The sequence below is a fragment of the Heterocephalus glaber genome, unplaced genomic scaffold (genome assembly GCF_053883595.1).
Source record: "Heterocephalus glaber isolate CG9 unplaced genomic scaffold, H.glaber_assembly_v1.0 deba00001472, whole genome shotgun sequence".
NCBI classification, from domain to species: Eukaryota; Metazoa; Chordata; class Mammalia; order Rodentia; family Bathyergidae; genus Heterocephalus; species Heterocephalus glaber.
In genome coordinates, this window is record NW_028258315.1 from 74,823,235 (window position 1) to 74,842,385 (window position 19,151).

The following is a 19,151-nucleotide window of genomic DNA, read 5'->3' on the forward strand; positions in this document are numbered from 1 at the left end:
AGTCATGAGATCAGAGGCCATTCATGGAAATTTGGGAACACAGAGCAATGCTATTAATAATGACAAGTAGTGAACATTTATTTAGCACTATCAAGTAGTAAGTGGAGGGATGGAACTGGAATTCTGGATGTCTGCTTTCAAAGTCTACTATGTTATACTTGTTTATGTAAATTTGTTTAAAGAGCTCTTGTGGTATAATCCAGTCCTGATTTTTTTGTTGTTGTTATAGTAACCAAATTTACCAAAGTACTATACTATTTTTACTCATTTATTTATTCTGGAGAATGACTTTCTACTGATTTGATGGCATATGAAGGCTAAATACTGATAATTCACATTTAAGGAAATACTGTGTACCTGATGCTTTACCTGCATTGCTCTGCTTACTTGTTACAACTTTTATGAGGGATGAGTAGGAGCCATTTTTTAATATTATTAATCCTCTAGCCTCAGGTTATCTTGCCTTCTTGTCTACCTGTTTTAGCAGTCACTTTTCCCTTTGTCTGTCTTTATACTAAAGACAAACAATTGCTAAACAGTTGCTGAAACAATCTATCTCCCTAGCTCCCTTCTCACAAACCTTCATGAATGATTTTCCTTATCAAGTCCATTCTTTCTTGGAGAGGTAAATGAAATGACTCAGCCTACAGTTTTGATTGTAGTTCCTATTTTTTTTCCCACTGTACAATGTACATAATGCCAAAGACTTCTGCTTTTTGATTTCTATTCTCTTTTCCAAGATTGCTTTCCTATAAATTCTACCTGTTACCAAGACCCAAACCTAATGATACCATTGCTACGTACTCTCCATTCTACAATGATCTCTCACTCTTCCCAACGTATCTTCTTACACCATTGTAATGTTATTTTTCTCCCTTGCTTTTCAAAGTCCTTTGTACATGCCTTACTTCCTCAGGAGATCATATATTTCCTAGTGCAAGCAACTTTGACTTTTAGCCTCTGGTTCACAGTATCCTCTCTTCAGCAAGTCTTTGGTCAGTTTTTCTTAAATTGCATCATGGCTTGAGAATTGAATCACCATGGTGTATGCACAAATCTCTGGCCTGGGCAAAAGAGATGGCATTTAGTTTTCTTTTTTTTGGTACTGGGAATTGAACTCGGGTTCTTACGCTTGTGAGGCAGGTGGCAGAACCACTGAGCTAAATCCCTGGTCCTGTTGTTTTTTTAGCTCAACGTTTTCAATTTTGAAGTTTATCCTGACTAGATTTATTTTGTCCCCTTTCAACACCACTTCTGTGCTCATTTAAAGTTAATTTAATGATTTTTCTCTCTTCTAACCAACTTTAGAATTTGCAGTCTGTTGTCTGACAAGCTCCCATGGCATATCTTTGTTAACTATTTCACATGTACGAGAATCATATTTGTAATGCCTAAATTATTCAGAAGGTAGATCGAAGACAAAAATGCAAATAACTGTCCTCAATTAGTTGAAAGTCCCCAAAATTTATTCTTATTTTTGTTCATAAAGCTTTAATATATTTGTAATTCTGAAATAAAGTTATTCTAAATACCCTACCCTATTCTCCTTTCATAAAATATCGTGGAGACATTTATAGGGGGAGGATGATTCTGGAGAGAGTAACTCAAGAATTTATTTATACCTTGCTTGTTCCAGCAGGACTCTAAAGAGTAAGGATATATAAACTAGGACAGGTATACATTAAAAGTGAAGCCAAAGATAAAAAGAAAACAAGGGCCGGGGGCAAAGTAGAGTTGGGGTCAGGCAGAAATGTCCAACAAAATACACAAGGGGGTCAGTCACACATTTGGTTCTGGAATTGAAAAGGAATTTGTGATTAAGGACTACTTACCTGACTCTGTGCTCTAACAAGATGTGGCTTGTGTTTTTGCAAATGGGAAGGTGGCCAATTACTGGTTTTAGAGGAAATCTCCTATGTTGGTTTAGGCCAAGTTGCAGAGAACTGAATGTCCTTCCTTTGAGTCTCTAATGAGCCAAAACCCTCTTCTCTCATTGTTGCTGGGTGTTGCTCTACTTTTACTCTTTGGCCCAACTGTGTGCTTGTGTCTCTCATATCTTGCCTCAGCACATTAGAATCTGATGTGGGACATTCTCAGAGTCTGGCAGACCTGGGAATAGAGATACACTGAGGCAGAGAGGATCCATTCAATGTAACAGGGTTAGCGTAGTGACAACCAATTAAACCAAATAATTCAAGAAAAAGAACTGTCCTACTGTTGTCAAAGCAAAGTGAAATTACAAATCTGGTTGGAGATTTCATCTGAGGTTTTCACAAATCTTGAGATACTCTGCCTAGAGCTCTAAGTCAGATTTTTTCCCCCTGTACTTGAGAGACACAGGAAACAAGAAATGTGTTTATAATAATAATAATAAAAAAAGATGGGAGAAAGAAAATTAACTGCCTTGAAATTAAAGAGGTTTTGGTTGATGTGGTGGGAAAGAATCTATGATTGTGGAGGTTTTTATGCTCTGAGGAATGATGGATAGGCCCAGGTAATAATGGTACAGGGCAAAACATGGTTCTGGGTAAACGGTGTAATGGATGTGTAAATTGTGAGGAGGAAGAGGAAGCCACTTTTGGCTTGAATGACAGAGACGGAGATGGGTTCTTGAAAAATGGACAGGTTTTCCATCCATGAAATTGATAGGAAAGGCATTCTAGGTGAAGTGAAGAAAATAATCAAATATCTGGAGGAAGGAAAATGACAAGCATTTAAGCACAAAGGTGACTGGACATTTCAATTGGAAGTGGTGATAAATAAAGGCAGAAGACACTATGTAGTGTTTGAAGGCCCACCTAAGGATTTTGTTCTGGATCTCATTAGATAGGGAATGTTGACATTTCTGAGCAGAAGTGATATAATCAAGCTTTTAGGAAGGCCCTGCATGATGCAGCTTTTGCTTCAATCTCAATTCTTCCCTTTCCATTCGTATTGTCCAAGCTGCAAGGTGCCCTTCAGTTTACAGAGCTTACATATTTCTTCTCTGCCTTTCACCCTGGATGACAATTTGCCTGGGACGCTGCTGACACCTCAGTGTATGGCCTACCTTCTCTCTACTTTCTGCCACAACAAACTCCTGATCACTAGTTCTGCAGCTTATTTCTTAAGCCTCTCTACTGTCTGCAACTCCCCTCCTCTGTGAGACTGCAGACACCTTGAAGGCAGAGAGACCAGGTTGTTCTATTTACTGTATGTCTTGCATCTCAAATGTCTGATGTCCCTTGTGTCTGCCACCAATGTGTTGAGCACTCATCTGGAGGCAGTTTACCAGATCAGTTTGTTAACTGAGGATAACGTGAGCAATCCTTTAGCAGCTTCACATTTGAGTATCTGCTCTATACCAGTCTCTGTGAGAGCTGCCAAGAACAGAAAAATAGATGTTTTGTCTTCAGCATGGCTGAATTCAAAGGGAGAAAGCTAATGTGTAAACCAGACATTGTATAATCGAGTTGTGCCGTTTTAAGTACTGTGAGAAAGGTGAGCGCTACAGGAAGGCTTGGGCAGCTGCTGGGGCTGAGCTGAGTGCTGCAAGGTGATGGGAGCTGCAGGCTGCACATGCTGATGCTGCAGAGGTCAGCCAGCCAGTGGGTCTGAGGCACTGGTGAGCCAAGAGAGAATACCTTGGGCTTTGAACTCACACTACTTTTGCCTGAAGATGACTGGTTGCATCAAGGCTCCATTGTTAAGTTTCTGGTCTTTGTGACTATAGATGCCAACTCTATCTTATTTTCTGAGTTGCCATGAGTTGGTTCTCAATACCAGCTACCTGCTCTGCCTCAAAAGCAACAGATTCTGGCTGTGGCAACTGTCTGCCCTCTTCTTTAGCAGTTTGTGTTTATTTTCTCAGTTCTGGCTGCCTTCTCTCTCGCAAACAGGGTTCTGGGAACATGTCTAACACAGGAAAATTTGCTTATTGTTGTGACTTCATATCTAATATCATTTAGGTTATTAGTTTAAACTTGGAAATCACCTAATGTGTAATGACAAATTTTGTTTCTTTAGCAAATTAATCTGTACAATGGGAATAATTACAAGGATTAAAAAATATTTATAAAACAGAATTATGCTTTATAAATAATAATTTACTTAACTTTAATAATAATGCAATATATTACTATTTCCATTTTAATGATGTACAAATGAATTCACAGAGAAATGAAGCAAATTTTCCAAGATCATGATGGATTTAAACCCACAGAATCTGAGAATTTGTTCTCTTAATCACTTAACATTGCTGCCACAAGCACCTATGTCCTGTTGTTCTGTGGGACTTATATATTGGCTGATTGAACAGTGATAGATATTTTTTACAGTATTGAGTGTTTATTATTAATATTTTGAAAATTCAACTGTGCCTTCCATATGATGGAGAAAGATTTTAATTTTTTTGTTAGTTATTAAATAATTTCCTTATTGTAATTCATTTATGGGACCTCAGGAATATTTGATAAGAAAATGTTTTCATTTTGATTTCTATCATATACCTAGGTGGAACAAGACACTAAGTACAACATATTATAGCTTTATTTTGTAATTATAGGGAATGGAATGATTTACTAAAAATTAGATCTTTTGTTATATTATACTTGACTTACTTCATCTATAATAATTATAGAACATCTTTCATTTGTACTTTGGAAAACACAAGGTATTTATCCACATCATACTTAAGTTTATGTGGTACCAGAAACAAATCTCAAGGCTTTCTCAATTATAAATAAATATTGCTTCATGGAACTATTTGAATACTGATAACTTGACAGTTTCTCATATGAGTAATTAACCGATTCATTTAATAAATGGAGGCATAGTCAAGTTGTAAATAATTTTAAAAACTTATTTTCCTTATGGTGAGCATTATATTTTAATGACTTTCATAAATAGTATTAAATAATTAGGATGTTCAGGCTGATAAATATGATAGAGTTTTATTTACCATTATACCCTGACATGTAGTGAGCTGAGCAGTGGTAAACTTGGGAAATGCTGTGGAACAGGTGAATGCAGTTAAGGCCTTTGACACTGTACTCAGGGTCCTGCCTGGATCTAGAAACTTAGTTGCACCTTTGAAACACAGGAGAATCTTCAAAAACATGATGCCCAAGCCTCACCTCAGACCTGGGGAAACAGCACTGAACAAAAATAAGCAAATTCCTGCTTGCATTGAGGTGACATTTTAATCAAGGGGGATTGGAAATATGTTAATAATTTGCAATACATAAATAACTATATGTACAAAACAAAATACGATATGACATGTGGTATTAAAAGTTATGAAGAAAAATTAGTGTAAGGAAGAGAAAGTAAGTAACTGCTTAACTCAAAGATGCTTAAATCTTTAAGAGCGTTGCGTTTATCATTGTGTTACCAGTGTGTGGGGGAATTCGTTCTATTCATCCTCCCCTCTGCCTCCCCCCATGTTGTTACTTTATACTGTGCTGAATTGTGATCCTCAAGTACTTTGGCTTCTATTTCTGTAGCTTCCAGCCATTAACTTCGAGAGTGCCCAAAATAGCATGACGAAGTCCGAGATGGCCATCAAGGCAGGTGGGCACAGAGCTCGAGGTCAGTGGCACGAGTCCACAGAAGCTGTTGAACTTGAAAATTTTAGGTAAGAAATCTCCCTGCCCTTCAGCAGCCTGTCCCAGCAGTTGGCCCATTTAAGTTTGTAACAAGTGCTACAATTTAAAAACTGTCTCAAAATTTACCTTGGAGATTCTTAGTTTAATAATTTGGTTAGTGCTTAAACCAGTCCCAGAAGCAATGCATTAATCACAAGCTTAATAGTCACAGGTGAAACTGAGCTGGGACACTGTGCTGGCATATATTTGGCATTTGTTCAATGAGGAAATGGTTACAGATTGTTGACCTGAATCAGTCGATGCCAAGCTTTGTCTTAGCTTTTGCTCTGTCTACAGTTTGCTGGTAATAAGAAGACAAAAGAATCTGTCGCGGTGAACAGATGTGGTGGGTAAAGAATGTGGTAGTCAAAACAACAGCAGTTTCCAGTTGCGAGGATAGCAGCTCACCTTTAACACTAAAAGTGTCAGTCCATGTTTATCTCGGTTGCCAGGTAGACCTTCTAGAAGCTACACATTCTCATGGGCCACTCCCCTTGGCTGAGCTGGTTCTCTCAGTTTTACAATGTTCCTGGGTCATCTGGCACCCAGTACCATGTAAATAATGAACGGGATGAAACATCAACATGAATATTCCAGAATGATCATTTACTTATTTGACCTAGTTGGTTTCTCTGTTATCTTATAAATGGAAATGGTCCAAAAATTTACATGACATTACCTAGGTTCATATTTTTAGAAATATATCTTTAATCAGAAATCCTAAATACTCATTCTTACATATTCAGTTCACCAGTATCCATGTACTAAGAAACTTTTACAGCCCTTACCTGGTCAGGAAGGGGACATGCAGGATAATGGCATCTGAAAGACAGCAAAGGCAGAATGGTTACTAGTGACAACAGAAGGTTGAAATGGTAAATTTCATTTGAAATTGGTAAATTTGAAATGGTAAATTCATGCAATTTCAGTTTATTCGGTCTACATCTTAAAACTGTTCTATTTTAACATGCACCAAAATATTATAGATTCCATAAAATGTGATCCTTTTGTGCATTATCTTTTATGCCCTCCTGGCTTTGATGTGGAATGTCTTGGGAGTATTTTTAAATCTCTTTAGTAGTATGCAACATAAGCAAAAAGAAATTGCAATTGGAATATCTCCAAATTTTATTAAACATACACAAAGCATAAACAATCAACAATCAGCAATCAGCACAGCTGAAAGAGTGCAGACTGGCTAAATCAAGCCATCAAGGCTTGAGGCGTGTAAACTGTCAATGAACCCCTATTATCTAGTAAGAAATGCAGGAGACAATCATTGATTTAACATGCAGAGCAACTAATGGGGTTGAGGGAGGTTGGAAAGAGAAGGGAGAGAATTCTTCTCTGTTTGTGGCACAGCTGTCTAGGTAATGGCCCCAGATATTCTTTCTCTCTGTGTATCCTTTCCTTTTCTTTCCTCCAACCAATTTTAGCTGGTAAATGTTTAAAGGTAATTACTTAATTAACAAGGTACAATGAGACACATATGATTGACTAATCTTTATTGTTTACAATTGAATTCTAGTTCCTATTTCAACAGTTGATACTTGCTTTTAGCAATATGTTGAACCTCAAGACGCCAACAATATTTGTCTGAAAATAGATGGTCTTTGCTTTGGTAGCATTGAGACAGCCTTAATTATTTTTATTGCAATATGCTTTTCTGTTTGTTTCATCACAGTATAAACTACAAGAATGAGAGAAATTTCAGCAAACATCCCCAGCATAAATTGTTTCAGGAGATCTTTACAGCCTTGGTAAAAAATAGACTTATATGCAGGTAAGAATGTTCCCCCCGAAAGCAGACTTTTACCCAAGAATGACATATTTCATATGTCTTATATGTGGAATATGATTTAAAGCAATTTACTAGATTGCGGACAAAATAGAGGAAAGGCTGTTTAGAAGGAGGAGAATGAGTAGGCGTTGCATTTGATCTCTCTAAAATCACTCTGGTTGGGTAGTGAATTTACATAAATTTGATGACAGGTAAGGTAAAGTAGGAAAACACTCAAGTTACATTGTTTTTCTTAATCTCTTCATTTTGAGTTTGGATACTCAAAAAGGAGTTCATTGTGTGGGTTCTTATGAAAGAGACATTGGGTAATACCATGGACGATGTTCTTCTCGGTATACTGTCATGGTTGACACGATGACTGCTTACATGGACTCCCCCAGCCTTGGCCTGAAGGAAAGAAAAGATGAGTGTGGAGCATCCAGTCACGGCCTCGTCAAGATATCTCTTCTCAGGATCACCCCAAATGTTCTTCCTTTTGCTCTGTGAACTGCCTTAACATAGATGCAGTGTTGGGGACTGCAGAGGAAGGCTTAGTTAACATGTATTCAGAATACATATATTGCATACATTGGGGGCTTCAGGTACTAGAGTACAGTTGGCATTTTAAGTTTTTATCCATTCTGAGAGGCTTCACTTGGGACCTGGGTATACTCCTGCTGTGCATGAAGGAGGCTCCCATGGTAGGACCCTGCCTTTTGCTCTTTCCAGAATGTCCAGGCTCTCTCCCAGCAGTACCAACTAAAAAGTTTCCAATAAAGATACTAAGATCCTAGTCATCCCTTTGGGACTTGATTGAGATATCTGAATTCTGTCGTAGTGAAAGGGGGGAAAACTACTATTATGAAAAATAAAATAAGAATGTTAATCATTTAATGCCTGAACCAAAATAATACCCTGACTTTGCCCAGTGCAATAGCTCATTTTTTTACCCCCAGTACCGGGGATCAAACTCAGGACCTTGCTCTTGCCATGTATGGTGGCACTGAGTTACATCCCCAGCTGCAATAGTTGATTTTAAACAGAAGACTATCCTGATGGACCCTTCATTGAGTGTCAAGTGCTAAATACCTGCCTAAGTGGTGACGTGATGACTTGTTTTTTTGAATGGGGTCATTTAATACTGCACAGATACTGCCAAATACCCTGGTTTAGTTTTAAACAATACAGGACTGGAACAGCATCTGTCATGCCTTTATATTTGGCTTAAGCTAAGTATATTAGGCTGGCTCAGATGATAAAAGAAACCTAAAATCTTTTCTCAAGTGTAATTGGGTTATTGCTCAGTTCTCGATGATACACATAAAGATCGTTGAAATATTAAGGAACATTGCAAAGAACTTGAAGGTGCCCTTGAATAATGATTAGCAGCAGAATAATTATATGTGAAATGATATCAGGAAGTAAAATTCTTTAATTTTTTTAGAAACAACTAACATGAACTCTTTAAAGGATATCCAGTAGGACAGTTGTCATTGGGCAGTTGGCACTTTGGGGAAGGCCCTAGATGCAGAAATTGTTAGAGAAAATAACTGGCCAAGGGTTGGCGTTAACTGGTTAAAGAAGATCTTAACAATTCTGAAGTTAAGGGATCTCTTATCCTAAGTGATTAATGGGACATCTTAGATCAGATAGAATTGCTTTTTTGTAATATGAGCAGTCCCTGGAAATCTTCAAACTGGGAAGAGATAATTGTAGACCTCCTTGCTTTCATAATACAAGAAGGAATTTAGGCATGCTGAGCATCAGGAGCATCCTTCTATGTCATCTTTTAGCTGCTGACAGATTGCTATGTTCACTTCTATTCTAAAAGCAGGGCTGGGTAAAAACTAAGGATAAAGGACTTCTATTGTCCCTCGCCTCATATAACCTTGCTATGATGGCCTCACTGTCTTTTTTTTTTTTCCCTTATGACTTTGAACTTATAGGAGAGTTAAAACTCAGGGCTTCTTCTGATATGGCTTCCTATCCTCTTTCTTTGTGAACATTAGATTTAGTGTTGGACAGGATGCTGAGATTCAGTTTCTTAAGGTGGTTAGGAGCTACTGTGTTCAAGGAAGGGAGGAAACAAATAGTGGAGAAGGATGAGAGGGTGAAAATACAAAGATGAATAGGACATGTGGTCCCTTTCTTCCTGAATACTCATAGCCTGCTCTGACCAGCAAATAAGTTATTCACTATCCCACTAAAAGGGAAAAGGTGGGAAATGCATACAATTTATATTAAAACAGTTAAAGGCTGAATGAGATTTTTTGGAGGGAGGTGGATCTTTGGTTCTTAGTCCAATTCTTGTTGTAGACAAGACTGGGAATGTTTAGGATATTATGATGCTTATTTACCCTAAAGATATGTCTTATTTGGAACACAGACTCAGACATAAAGCATGAGCCATTCCAGTTCCTGTCTCAGTTTTTGCTCACTGATGGTCAGGTTGTTGCTTCTCTTCTATCTCAGTCTCCCCAGCTGCAGTCTTCCCCTGATCCACACTTTTGGGCACCTCCTTCTAGGTTCTTTCTGAAGCCTGGCCTGTGATTACTCCTCCATTCTCAGAGACACTGCCAGGTGACATCTGAGACTAGACAGACTTGTTAATCCAGAGTCAGATAAGGTAACACTGCAAATACCTCATGGTAAATCTGAAAGGGCAAGGGAAAATGCTGTCCCTAAACCTAAGGTTACACAACACTGACTAATCTTGATGCGTGGCAGGATATGAAACATATTTTAATCTCCCAGCCTTTCCTTTTGTGATAACATCATTTGTCTATAGTAGAGTCTGACGTTAGAAAATAAATTCACCTCTCTTCATCTCATCTGGCTGAACAGGAAAATAAAAATGCTCAGTATCCAAGACCAGGTTGTTAGGAGATTATATAGGGAGGTAAAACTTGTCACAACATTGATATATTCTCTAATAACTGAGCACTTATACAACTGAACTCTACTCAAATGTCTCTTCTGTGTATCTGCTTTTCCTTGCTCCCTCTTTGTTGGTCTGTCTATTCTTTGCTGACTTAAAGATTCTGTAACACAGCAAGAATATAATTTACCTTGTGAAATCAACTATCACATCTGGCCAAAGATTAGAGGGTTTCATGAAGTTATTGAAAGTGATGGTGCTGAACTGGTGGAATCTGACAAATGAGGCTCTGGAGGAATTAGGCCACTTGACATTTGACGAAGAAGGTATTAATGGGGAAGATGACAAGATGGCACTGTAAGAGTATGTTTTGAATAACAAAATCAGGAGGGGCCTTTCGGCATGGGGTAAAAAACCCAAATCTTTCTAATATATTGACAGAAGCAAACCTTTTTGCAACAAAAGTGAATTAAATAATATTAGATCATGTTATATATTTTTTCAGAAAAAGCATGCCAGAATACTAGCAGAATTCATTCTAGCTTTGATCTAGTTACTAATGCGGTATAACTTAAATTTTGTTAAATGTAAGGTAATTATGTCTCAATTTCAGTTTTATTTTTTAAGGTATTATTTTAATCTTTCCCTCTACTCCTTAACATGGAATTTGGTGCATTCACTTATCTGGCCTTTCCTGGTACTATTGCGCTAGGAAAACCAGGCTCTCTCCCTCCTGCCATAACTTTTATAGAAGAGAGATTCCCCCAACTAGTCTCATTTTAATTAGAAGAGATGCGTGCATCCATTTGCTACAACGCTACCTGTCCAAAAATTCACTCACTTTTCCAAAAAGAACAAGTTGGCATCCTTATTATTTTGTATTCACTTTCCTGAACTACCTGCTCTTTACTTTAAACATTTTGGAAATGAGTCTGTAGGCTGTAAAGATGTGGAATATGTTTACGTGATGTAGAAGAGAGAACTTCTTGAGCTAAAAGAACCTATCTGGCCAAACCATGACAATCTTATTAGGGATTGTTAAAAAATTGTTCTGGGAACATTATAGATGCTTTTAACCAAGAGGAACAATACAGCATTTGGTTAACAATCAGCCCTTTGCTGTCCATGTCACCTCCTGGGCTAGATCATGATGCAGTGCCTCTTTTCCTTTTAGGCTTTACCTGGTCCCCTAGCCTTTCTTTTCCAGAGTTTGAGAATCTCTTTAGTCAAATGAATAAATTCAAGTTCTTGAAATACATGCAGTTTCTGGAGAGAGGCTTGTTCTGTGATTTCATCTCATCACAAAGTAGAGGAACCAGTCAAGTTTCTTCCTTGGCTAGGAGAGGAGATGCCTGGCCACAGTCACATGGTTGAGAATTCTGTAGGGAATAGGTCAAGTCAGCACCATGAAGTGGATACAGATAAAGTGGTTTTTTTTAAGGCCCTCAAAATCTGAAGCTTGTGCCTTTATGTACTTACAATCTTCCAATGGCTTGTTCCTCTACTGGTTCACAAAGCTCTTCAAGATCTTGTTCCTTCTTGGCCTTAGGGCCCAGTGAGCTCCTGGAAACCAAGACCTGGGTCTTTCATTCCAAATCAAGCCACAGATGCAGGGATCACCAGAGAATATCAAGACTGAGGTTCTTCACTTGGAATTTCTTTGCATTTAATTATTTGGATCACTTTTAAATTTTGAAAAATACAGAAAATTATAAAAAATAAAAATGTGTCCCTCTCATGTCGTGCTCAAGCAAATAATTGATTCCTTTTCTTCCTGTTACCTATCTTGGAACAAATTTCCAGCTCTTATACTTTTAATTTCTCGTGAAATGTCACTTAGGATTTAGCCCATATTTAAAATACGCACATGCAGATGCACACACACACACACACACATTCATGTGTGAAAACTCATAAAATCACAGTGATGTAATGGACTCTGAAGAAGATGCAGTCTCATTTGATAGATGAGGAACTGGAAGTTAAGGCCAAGGTCCAGAAGCAATGTTGGCTCATATGCTTTTCTCCTATGCCTTGCTAATTCTCCAATTTCTTTTTCTTTTCCATAAAAATAATTTTTTAAAACCACCCTAATTAGAAAATTATAAAACACCAATGAAAGTATGTTTATGTTTTTCCTAGTGTTTCACCAGGGAAAAGTGCCACTTTTGTGATCATGTAGTCTCTTTTCTGCTGCCTTCTGCTTGTGAAACATCCATTTGGCTGTCTCACAGGCATGAAATTCAAACGTTCCCACCTTTCCAAGGAAGAACTACTTATTCCTGGACCGCATGTTACCACTAGAGCCAGTTATAAAGTTGGCCAAATCAGTAGGTGACACTTTCTCATCAGTACAGGAGCTTTTCTCATAGCCAGGGAACAAGTGACAGTTACATTCCAGGAACCACAGCTGCCCAGCTGAAAGTCAACCCATCTCAAAACCCTCCTGTGAAAGTCTGTATGTGCCTTGACTTCCAATCGACTGGGGTCTAGGAGACTGAGCCTTATTAAGTGTGCTGTTCCTTGCTGTAAATTCTTCCTTTGTTTCACATGTTGAGTGGTAGACTCTTCCTTCTTTGGGCATTTCAAAAGTAACTTCCTTTGCCAGCTGGCTGTGGTGGCACACACATATGATCCCAGCACTTGGGAGGCTGAGGCAGGAGGGTTGCTGAAAGTTTGATGCCAGCCTGGGTTACATTGTAAGTTCAAGACCATCCTGAACTATATAGTGAGACTCTGTCTCAAGGAACCAATTTAAACAGTAACATTTCTAAACTAGGACTTCTGATTTTTCTTTCAACCTATGAGAAAACGTCGGCTTTTTTAAACATATTTTTTAGATTACTGCATATTACTTGTATAGAATATTGGTTTTTGTTGTGACAGTTTCATATCAGCATATAGATACTTTGGTCATATGCACCAAAATTTCAATTCTAATCATCTCCATCTAGCGACCTAGTCCACGCTGCCATCATTTCTTGCTTGGACCATTGCTATAGATTAACTGGGTTCCCCGCTTCTGATGCATGGCTCTTTGTACTTTGTTCTTAGGACTATATCTAGAAGGTTCCTTTCAAATGCTCAGTCAGTGTATGAATTCTCTGTGCAAAGCCTTGTAGTAGCTCCCAGAATGAAAAAACCCAAAGTCTCTGTTTCTATTCTCCATGGCCCATAGTGTGCTGGCTCCTGTTATTTCTCTGACCTTAACTCCCACTGTTGCCCACTCTGCTCCAGCTCTACTGGCTTTCTTGCTATGCTTTGCACAAACCACAGTGCTCCTGCCTCAGGTGCCATGGATTTAACAGTTCTGCTTCTCTGACTAAAACTTCCATACAGCCCAGTCCCTCAATGCACTTGTATGCTAACCTTGTCAGAGAACCCTATTATTACATTGTAAGACAGCACCTCTAGACCAGGAATTTTTAGCCTCTGCTCTTCTTCCCCATTTACCCCCTGGTACACATTTTACTTACTTGTGTTTATGACTCATCTTTCTTAAAGTGTGAGCTCCATGAGTGCAAGTATGTGGCTTTGTCCTCTGCTGTACTCTAGGGCTTATCGCTGTGCTTGGCTGATAGGAGGTGGTGAGTAAATATGCAAAAGTATTCTGAAATTCTCATGAGTTTTGTAGAAGAAAGTCCCCCCTGCTCATACCCTTCTGATTTCAGGGACTGGTAGAATCCACTGGGTGGAGTTCTGCTTGGGTGGCTGCGTGTTTTGGAGTAGGTTGGGTGGGTAATATAGAGGAAGAATAAAGACATTAAGTATAGCGAGATAAGTCAGCATGGATACCTGTGTAATAGATTTCCTCTCATCTATTGTTTTTACTACGATTTGTGTTTTTGTGTGAATTTTGTTTTTTTACCTATTCAGAAAAAGAACTCTGTCTTAGGAATATGAGGTAACATTTATTTGAAAACAGGCTTGAATCCCTCTACTTTTAAACACTGAGTCAAAGATGGGAGAGTGAATGTGTGTGTGTGTGTGTGTGTGTGTGTGTGTGTGTTAATGAAAATATTGCTACAACTTGGGGAAGGTGCTCATTCTGAGCAAGAGACTGAGAGAAGCATATTACAAATAGGGTCTGGATTGCAACCTCTGCCATTTGTGTCCATGCAGGAATTAAATTAACTCCATACCTCTTGGGGCTCTTGCTTATTTTGGTTGCCATAACTTTATTACAAGATGAGACAGATTTGTGACCCATTTCCACATGGAACCCCCTTATCTTGAACTAGTTTCTTCCATTAACTCCCACCTGCCTGTTCTCTTCAAATACTACATCCATAGTGACATTTTCTGCCTTTTTATACATTGTTAGTAGAAGGTGGCATCTGATGCTGACAGCAAAATGCCAGGTGGTCCTGTCCTGTACAAGCGCTGTGGAGCAGTTCAGCTGCCTTGTATTAATAGTCCTGAACACAGTGACATAAGTTCAGTCACAAGAGGGGATAACTATTTGCCTGCTCATGAGTTTGCTTCTGTGTGGCTGCTATATTGAGACACATCCTCCAGGGAGACACTATCCTTGCAGACAGATGAGTTTTCAGGACCCCCATGACATTCTGCAGAACACTCCTGCTGCCATAGTATTTGCCTTCTCTTTCTCTTCAGCCCTCTTCCTGTGAGGGATCCTGGTGGAGGGAGTGAGACAACAGGAGCTTAGGCTGAGAGTCGGGCTCAGCTCTGTTACTTGGGTACAGCTTTGTGCCAGTCACACTGCCACTGCCGCACCAGGCCAGTGGCTGAATCAGTAAAATGAACACACCGTCTTTTCCATCTGTCACTACTGTTTGTGTAATTTTCTGGTTGCACCAAGTTGTGTGTTTCCTAGGCCCCCAACCCTTGGCAAACTGACGTGCATATCGTCTTACAGTGCCTGCAGTTCCCCTTGAATACCAGCAGTGTGTCTGGGGTGCCACGTCCTTGTGTGGGGGGAGGTCAAGGGCTGGGAGCCAAGGAAAGAACAACTGCTCCTTCAGAGGTTGGCCACAAGGGGAGGAGCCAGAGGACTCAGGCATCTGGAATCCTATTTACATTTACAACACCAGAGGCCAGGAGCATGTAAAAAAATTAATGGCTTTGGGCCTCAGTCCCAAAACTACAAAACAGAACAAAAAAATGCCATTTGCCTGGAACTGAGCTTTCAACTCTGGAACTATTCTAGAATCCTTCATTTATTTATATTCCTTTAATAGTAAAAATGAAAAAAAAATCTGTTGTGGAATTTTCTTTTTCTTGAGGGATGAGAAAGAAGCAGGAAAAACCTTTTTATGTTTATTTTAATAGAAAAAACAGGAAAGATCATGGAATTTTCCCTCACAAGGTCATCTATATCTAACAAGAAAACTACCAAGTGGACACATATTTGTGGCATGAATCGTCTCCTAGTATTTTCCATGTCTTTGCCTCATAAATAATGGAAAGCCATTAGCATTCACCCTTATTAGGCTCCAGCAGCTGTTTGCAACTTGATCATTTTTCTGTTAGAGCTTTGAGGGGCGGTACCTTTGCACTCCAGCGTGGGCTCCTCGCCATCATACCAACCACGGTACCTGAAAGGGGAGCTGGTCATGTGTTCTCTCCCTATTTATATAATAATTAAAAGTACTCTCCCTGTAAGAGGAACCTTGGAATAAGAACAGTTTCACAGCTGTTCCCATAGATGAAGTGTTCCCACAGATGATGGTTGAAGTTCCAAAATGTACTTCAGATTCTCCATGTTTCCCAAGGCAGGTGATGCATGGTCCAAAGTCAGGATGAACCATGGTGCATTTGTCATTGTGGCCTTGGAGGATGCTGCCTGGTTGACAGCCTCGGGTGTGGTTGAGTCCTGCCTTTATTTTCCAGAGAAACTGGACTTTGGCCCCATGGCAAAAGAGTCACTGACAAGGTGCTTGGTGAGGAGGAACTACAGTGGACAGGGGCCTTGGTGATGCCAGGAAGAGTAAGTCTCAGCCAGTGATGCTTGGGGAACATTTGCTGGGCATCTCTGCACTCAGGTTCCTGCTGGCGTTATAGCTACAAGGAACACTCAAACATTCCTGGGGATATAGGCTATGGGGAAAGCACATCTACCTACCTGCTTCCCATGGTATGGTGAGTGGATTGGGTACGTGGGGTGGGATTGAGTGTGGCACTTCTGGTGGCAGCAACCACATATGCTCAGCCTGCTTTCAAGAAGGGTGGGTCTGATTCACTCGGGATTAAGACCTACAGTATTGGGGAAAGAGTTGATTTTCTCAAGACTGTAGAGGAGACAAAGCTTAATTTTGTCACTCGAGGCCAAGGAAAGATATAGGACAAACTGGGTGAGGATGGACTTGGGTCTGCAGGTTAAGAAGTGCTCCACATGATCTTGCTGGATACACAATCAGCTCAGCTGTGAGAGTGAGAAAATTTATGATGCTAATCTGAAATAGCTTCTGTACCATCCATCAGGTGTTTTTTTTGTTTGTTTGTTTTGCCTAAGTATGAAATAGCAGACACTTTGTGCTTCAGGCTTTTGTTTACATGTACATCAAGTACAGCTTGGAAAATAGTAAGAGACAAGGGTCACCTGGATAGGACCACCTTCTGTAGAGGATTCCAGGTGGCATCCAGTGTACAGCAGGGCTCAGCCTCTCTTCCTCACACCTCTGCACCAAACCCACACTGTGGTTAGAACAATTGCAGATGACTGGCCTCACATCACATTGAAGAAGATCTTTGTAATTTTTCAGATTCCAGTGCTGAAAAGACACAATAGGCTGTATGAGAAGTATCTTAGGCCAAGCCTGTGTGATAGGAGGGTCAGCATGGTTGGGAGGGTGGGAGAAAGGTACTAGGGAAGGAGATGGGGTCAAAGGCATAGTGGGAAGGACAGATTGTATATGACCATGTGGATCATGTGGAGTGTGGTATGGGCTTTGGCTTTTATTCAGATGGGAACTTATTGGAGGGTTTGGGTGGAGGAGAAACATGAGGTGACTTGGCATTTGTAAGGAACACCCTGTAGATGTGGGAAGAGTAAAGCAGGGGTCAAAGGTGGAAGCATGGATCCCATGTAGGAGGCTTTTGCAGTAGCTCCAGCAGGAGAGGAAGGTAGCTTGAACCAGAGTGGTGGTGGCAGAAGTAGTGAGACATGGTCAGGTTGTGGAGCAGTCTTTGTAAATAGGGAGGGATGGAGGGGTTGAAGGGAGGGCAGGGGAAGGGGGAAAAATAAGAACCAAGAGAGATTATATAAAGGTGCAAATTTCCAATGATGAATGTCATTATATTGTATACCTAAAATGTACCAATAAAATTAATTAAAAAAAATAAAGGAAGGAGAAAAAGTGCCAAGAGTTTTGGTATTTTGGAAAACTGGTATTTGGGAAACTGGAAGGAATCAGGTTTATGTAGGTGTTCACAAAGTCACTTTCAGCCATGCTAATGATTGAAATGAGATTCAGGAAGTATGGGTGATAGTTTCTGCCTGGGCTCTGTTGCTCTAACACCTTGGGCACTAATGTCCTCTCTAATGTGAAAGGCACCTTGCTTTCTGTATGCTCTGTGGCCTTGATGGCTACACGTGAGGAGCCAACTGGAAAGCATTAACATTTTGACAGCATTTACTATCAGCTCTAACTGGACAAAGTATAGCTCTGTGATGGAAGAAATTGCTCATAGGAGCTCAAAAGGACCAGGAAGGGCAGAGACCGTCCTTACCTTGTCTCCCTACTTCTGAGCCAACTGGAGAGCTTACATGGTCATGAAAACGAAGGATTCTTAGTGGACTGTGGTATTCCCCTAGCTTTAAATCATTAAGGGAGAGGTACCTGAACTGAGACCATACCTGCTTCCCTTGATAACCCTGGTCTAAACCAGGGAATTAGTGCATTTTGAGCAGCCACTGGGTACAAGGACCCTTGGCCTCCTCGAACTAGGACATTGCTTGGTTATTTCCATGATACAGCAAAATTGCAGCTATCTTTACTTTAAAGATCCTTAAAGGGGTATGACTAAGTCATTTTTTTTTTTCTGCTGAAGAAACAATTTCAGAGCCTTTCAGCCTGCACTTGAGCAGACACTTATATATTTGATGTCAGTGAAATATACTTTAAATAGCTCTTCACAAATCTGACGATATTCTGGATATTGGATGTATTCCACTTTTGAAGCAAAACTCCAGACTTTCCCCCCTCTGAATGGGCCCAGTCTCATTAGTTACTTTTGTGGTTAGCTTTTAGTAAGCACACCTTCAGTTCCCGTCTTAATGAGATTTCTCCAGTGACTGCTACTTTAATTTAAAAGGCTTCTCATGAGTGTCAGTGTAGAAATGTGATGTTGGTGCCTTGCTCTGAATCCTGAAATCCTCATGCTCTTGGTTTCAGGGCTTCCTGTCCAGAAGCACTGGGTCTACCCTCAGGCTCCTTGAGTGGTTTTGCCCATAGGCTCAGTGAGAGAAAGCGCCTGGAAATTTGCTCTCATCTCCTTCCAAGCACTCAGCCCTGGCAGCAGCAGCTTCAGTAGTAGGAAAGCCTGGTGCCTCTGCCTCGTTGTGGGACAACTGTGAGGGGAAACTGACATCCAGAGTCCCAGCTGGTTGTGGGGGGCCGGCGGAACGGGATGTGCCAGACATAGTACCCTGGCTTGCCTTTCTCCACCTCCCTCACTGTTTTCCTTGCTCTCCTGCTGGTCTCTATGAAGAGTATGTCTTTAGTCATTAATTTGTGCACACAAATCTTCATCTTGGGAATAGTTTCTGGGGAAACTGACCTAAGAAAATACTTTATCACTGTTTTCCAAACTGAGCACCAAAGTAACCCAGGGCTGTGGAGAATGCTCAGGGGTGCCATGGAATATTTTAAATTTCCAAAAGAAAAAAATCAGTGTGTTCAACATG

The 19,151-nt window shown here is 40.0% G+C and overlaps 1 protein-coding gene across 15 annotated transcripts in view; it reads left to right on the forward strand.

The window, feature by feature from the left end:
* Positions 1-19,151, forward strand: part of Nek10 (NIMA related kinase 10) — a 271,741-nt gene that overhangs the window by 17,396 nt on the left and 235,194 nt on the right. For 14 of the 15 annotated variants that reach the window (XR_002387088.2, XR_002387089.2, XR_002387090.2 and 11 more), the window contains exons 4-5: positions 5,484-5,614; positions 7,309-7,407. Coding sequence is in view for 11 of the 15 variants with exons in the window: in XM_013077058.3 (XP_012932512.1) it covers positions 5,484-5,614; positions 7,309-7,407 (230 nt within the window). In the remaining 4 variants the exon portion in view is untranslated. Of the gene's footprint in view, positions 1-5,483; positions 5,615-7,308; positions 7,408-16,139; positions 16,233-19,151 lie in introns of those variants that run through there. The other variant, XM_087182192.1, reaches the window with a different exon arrangement.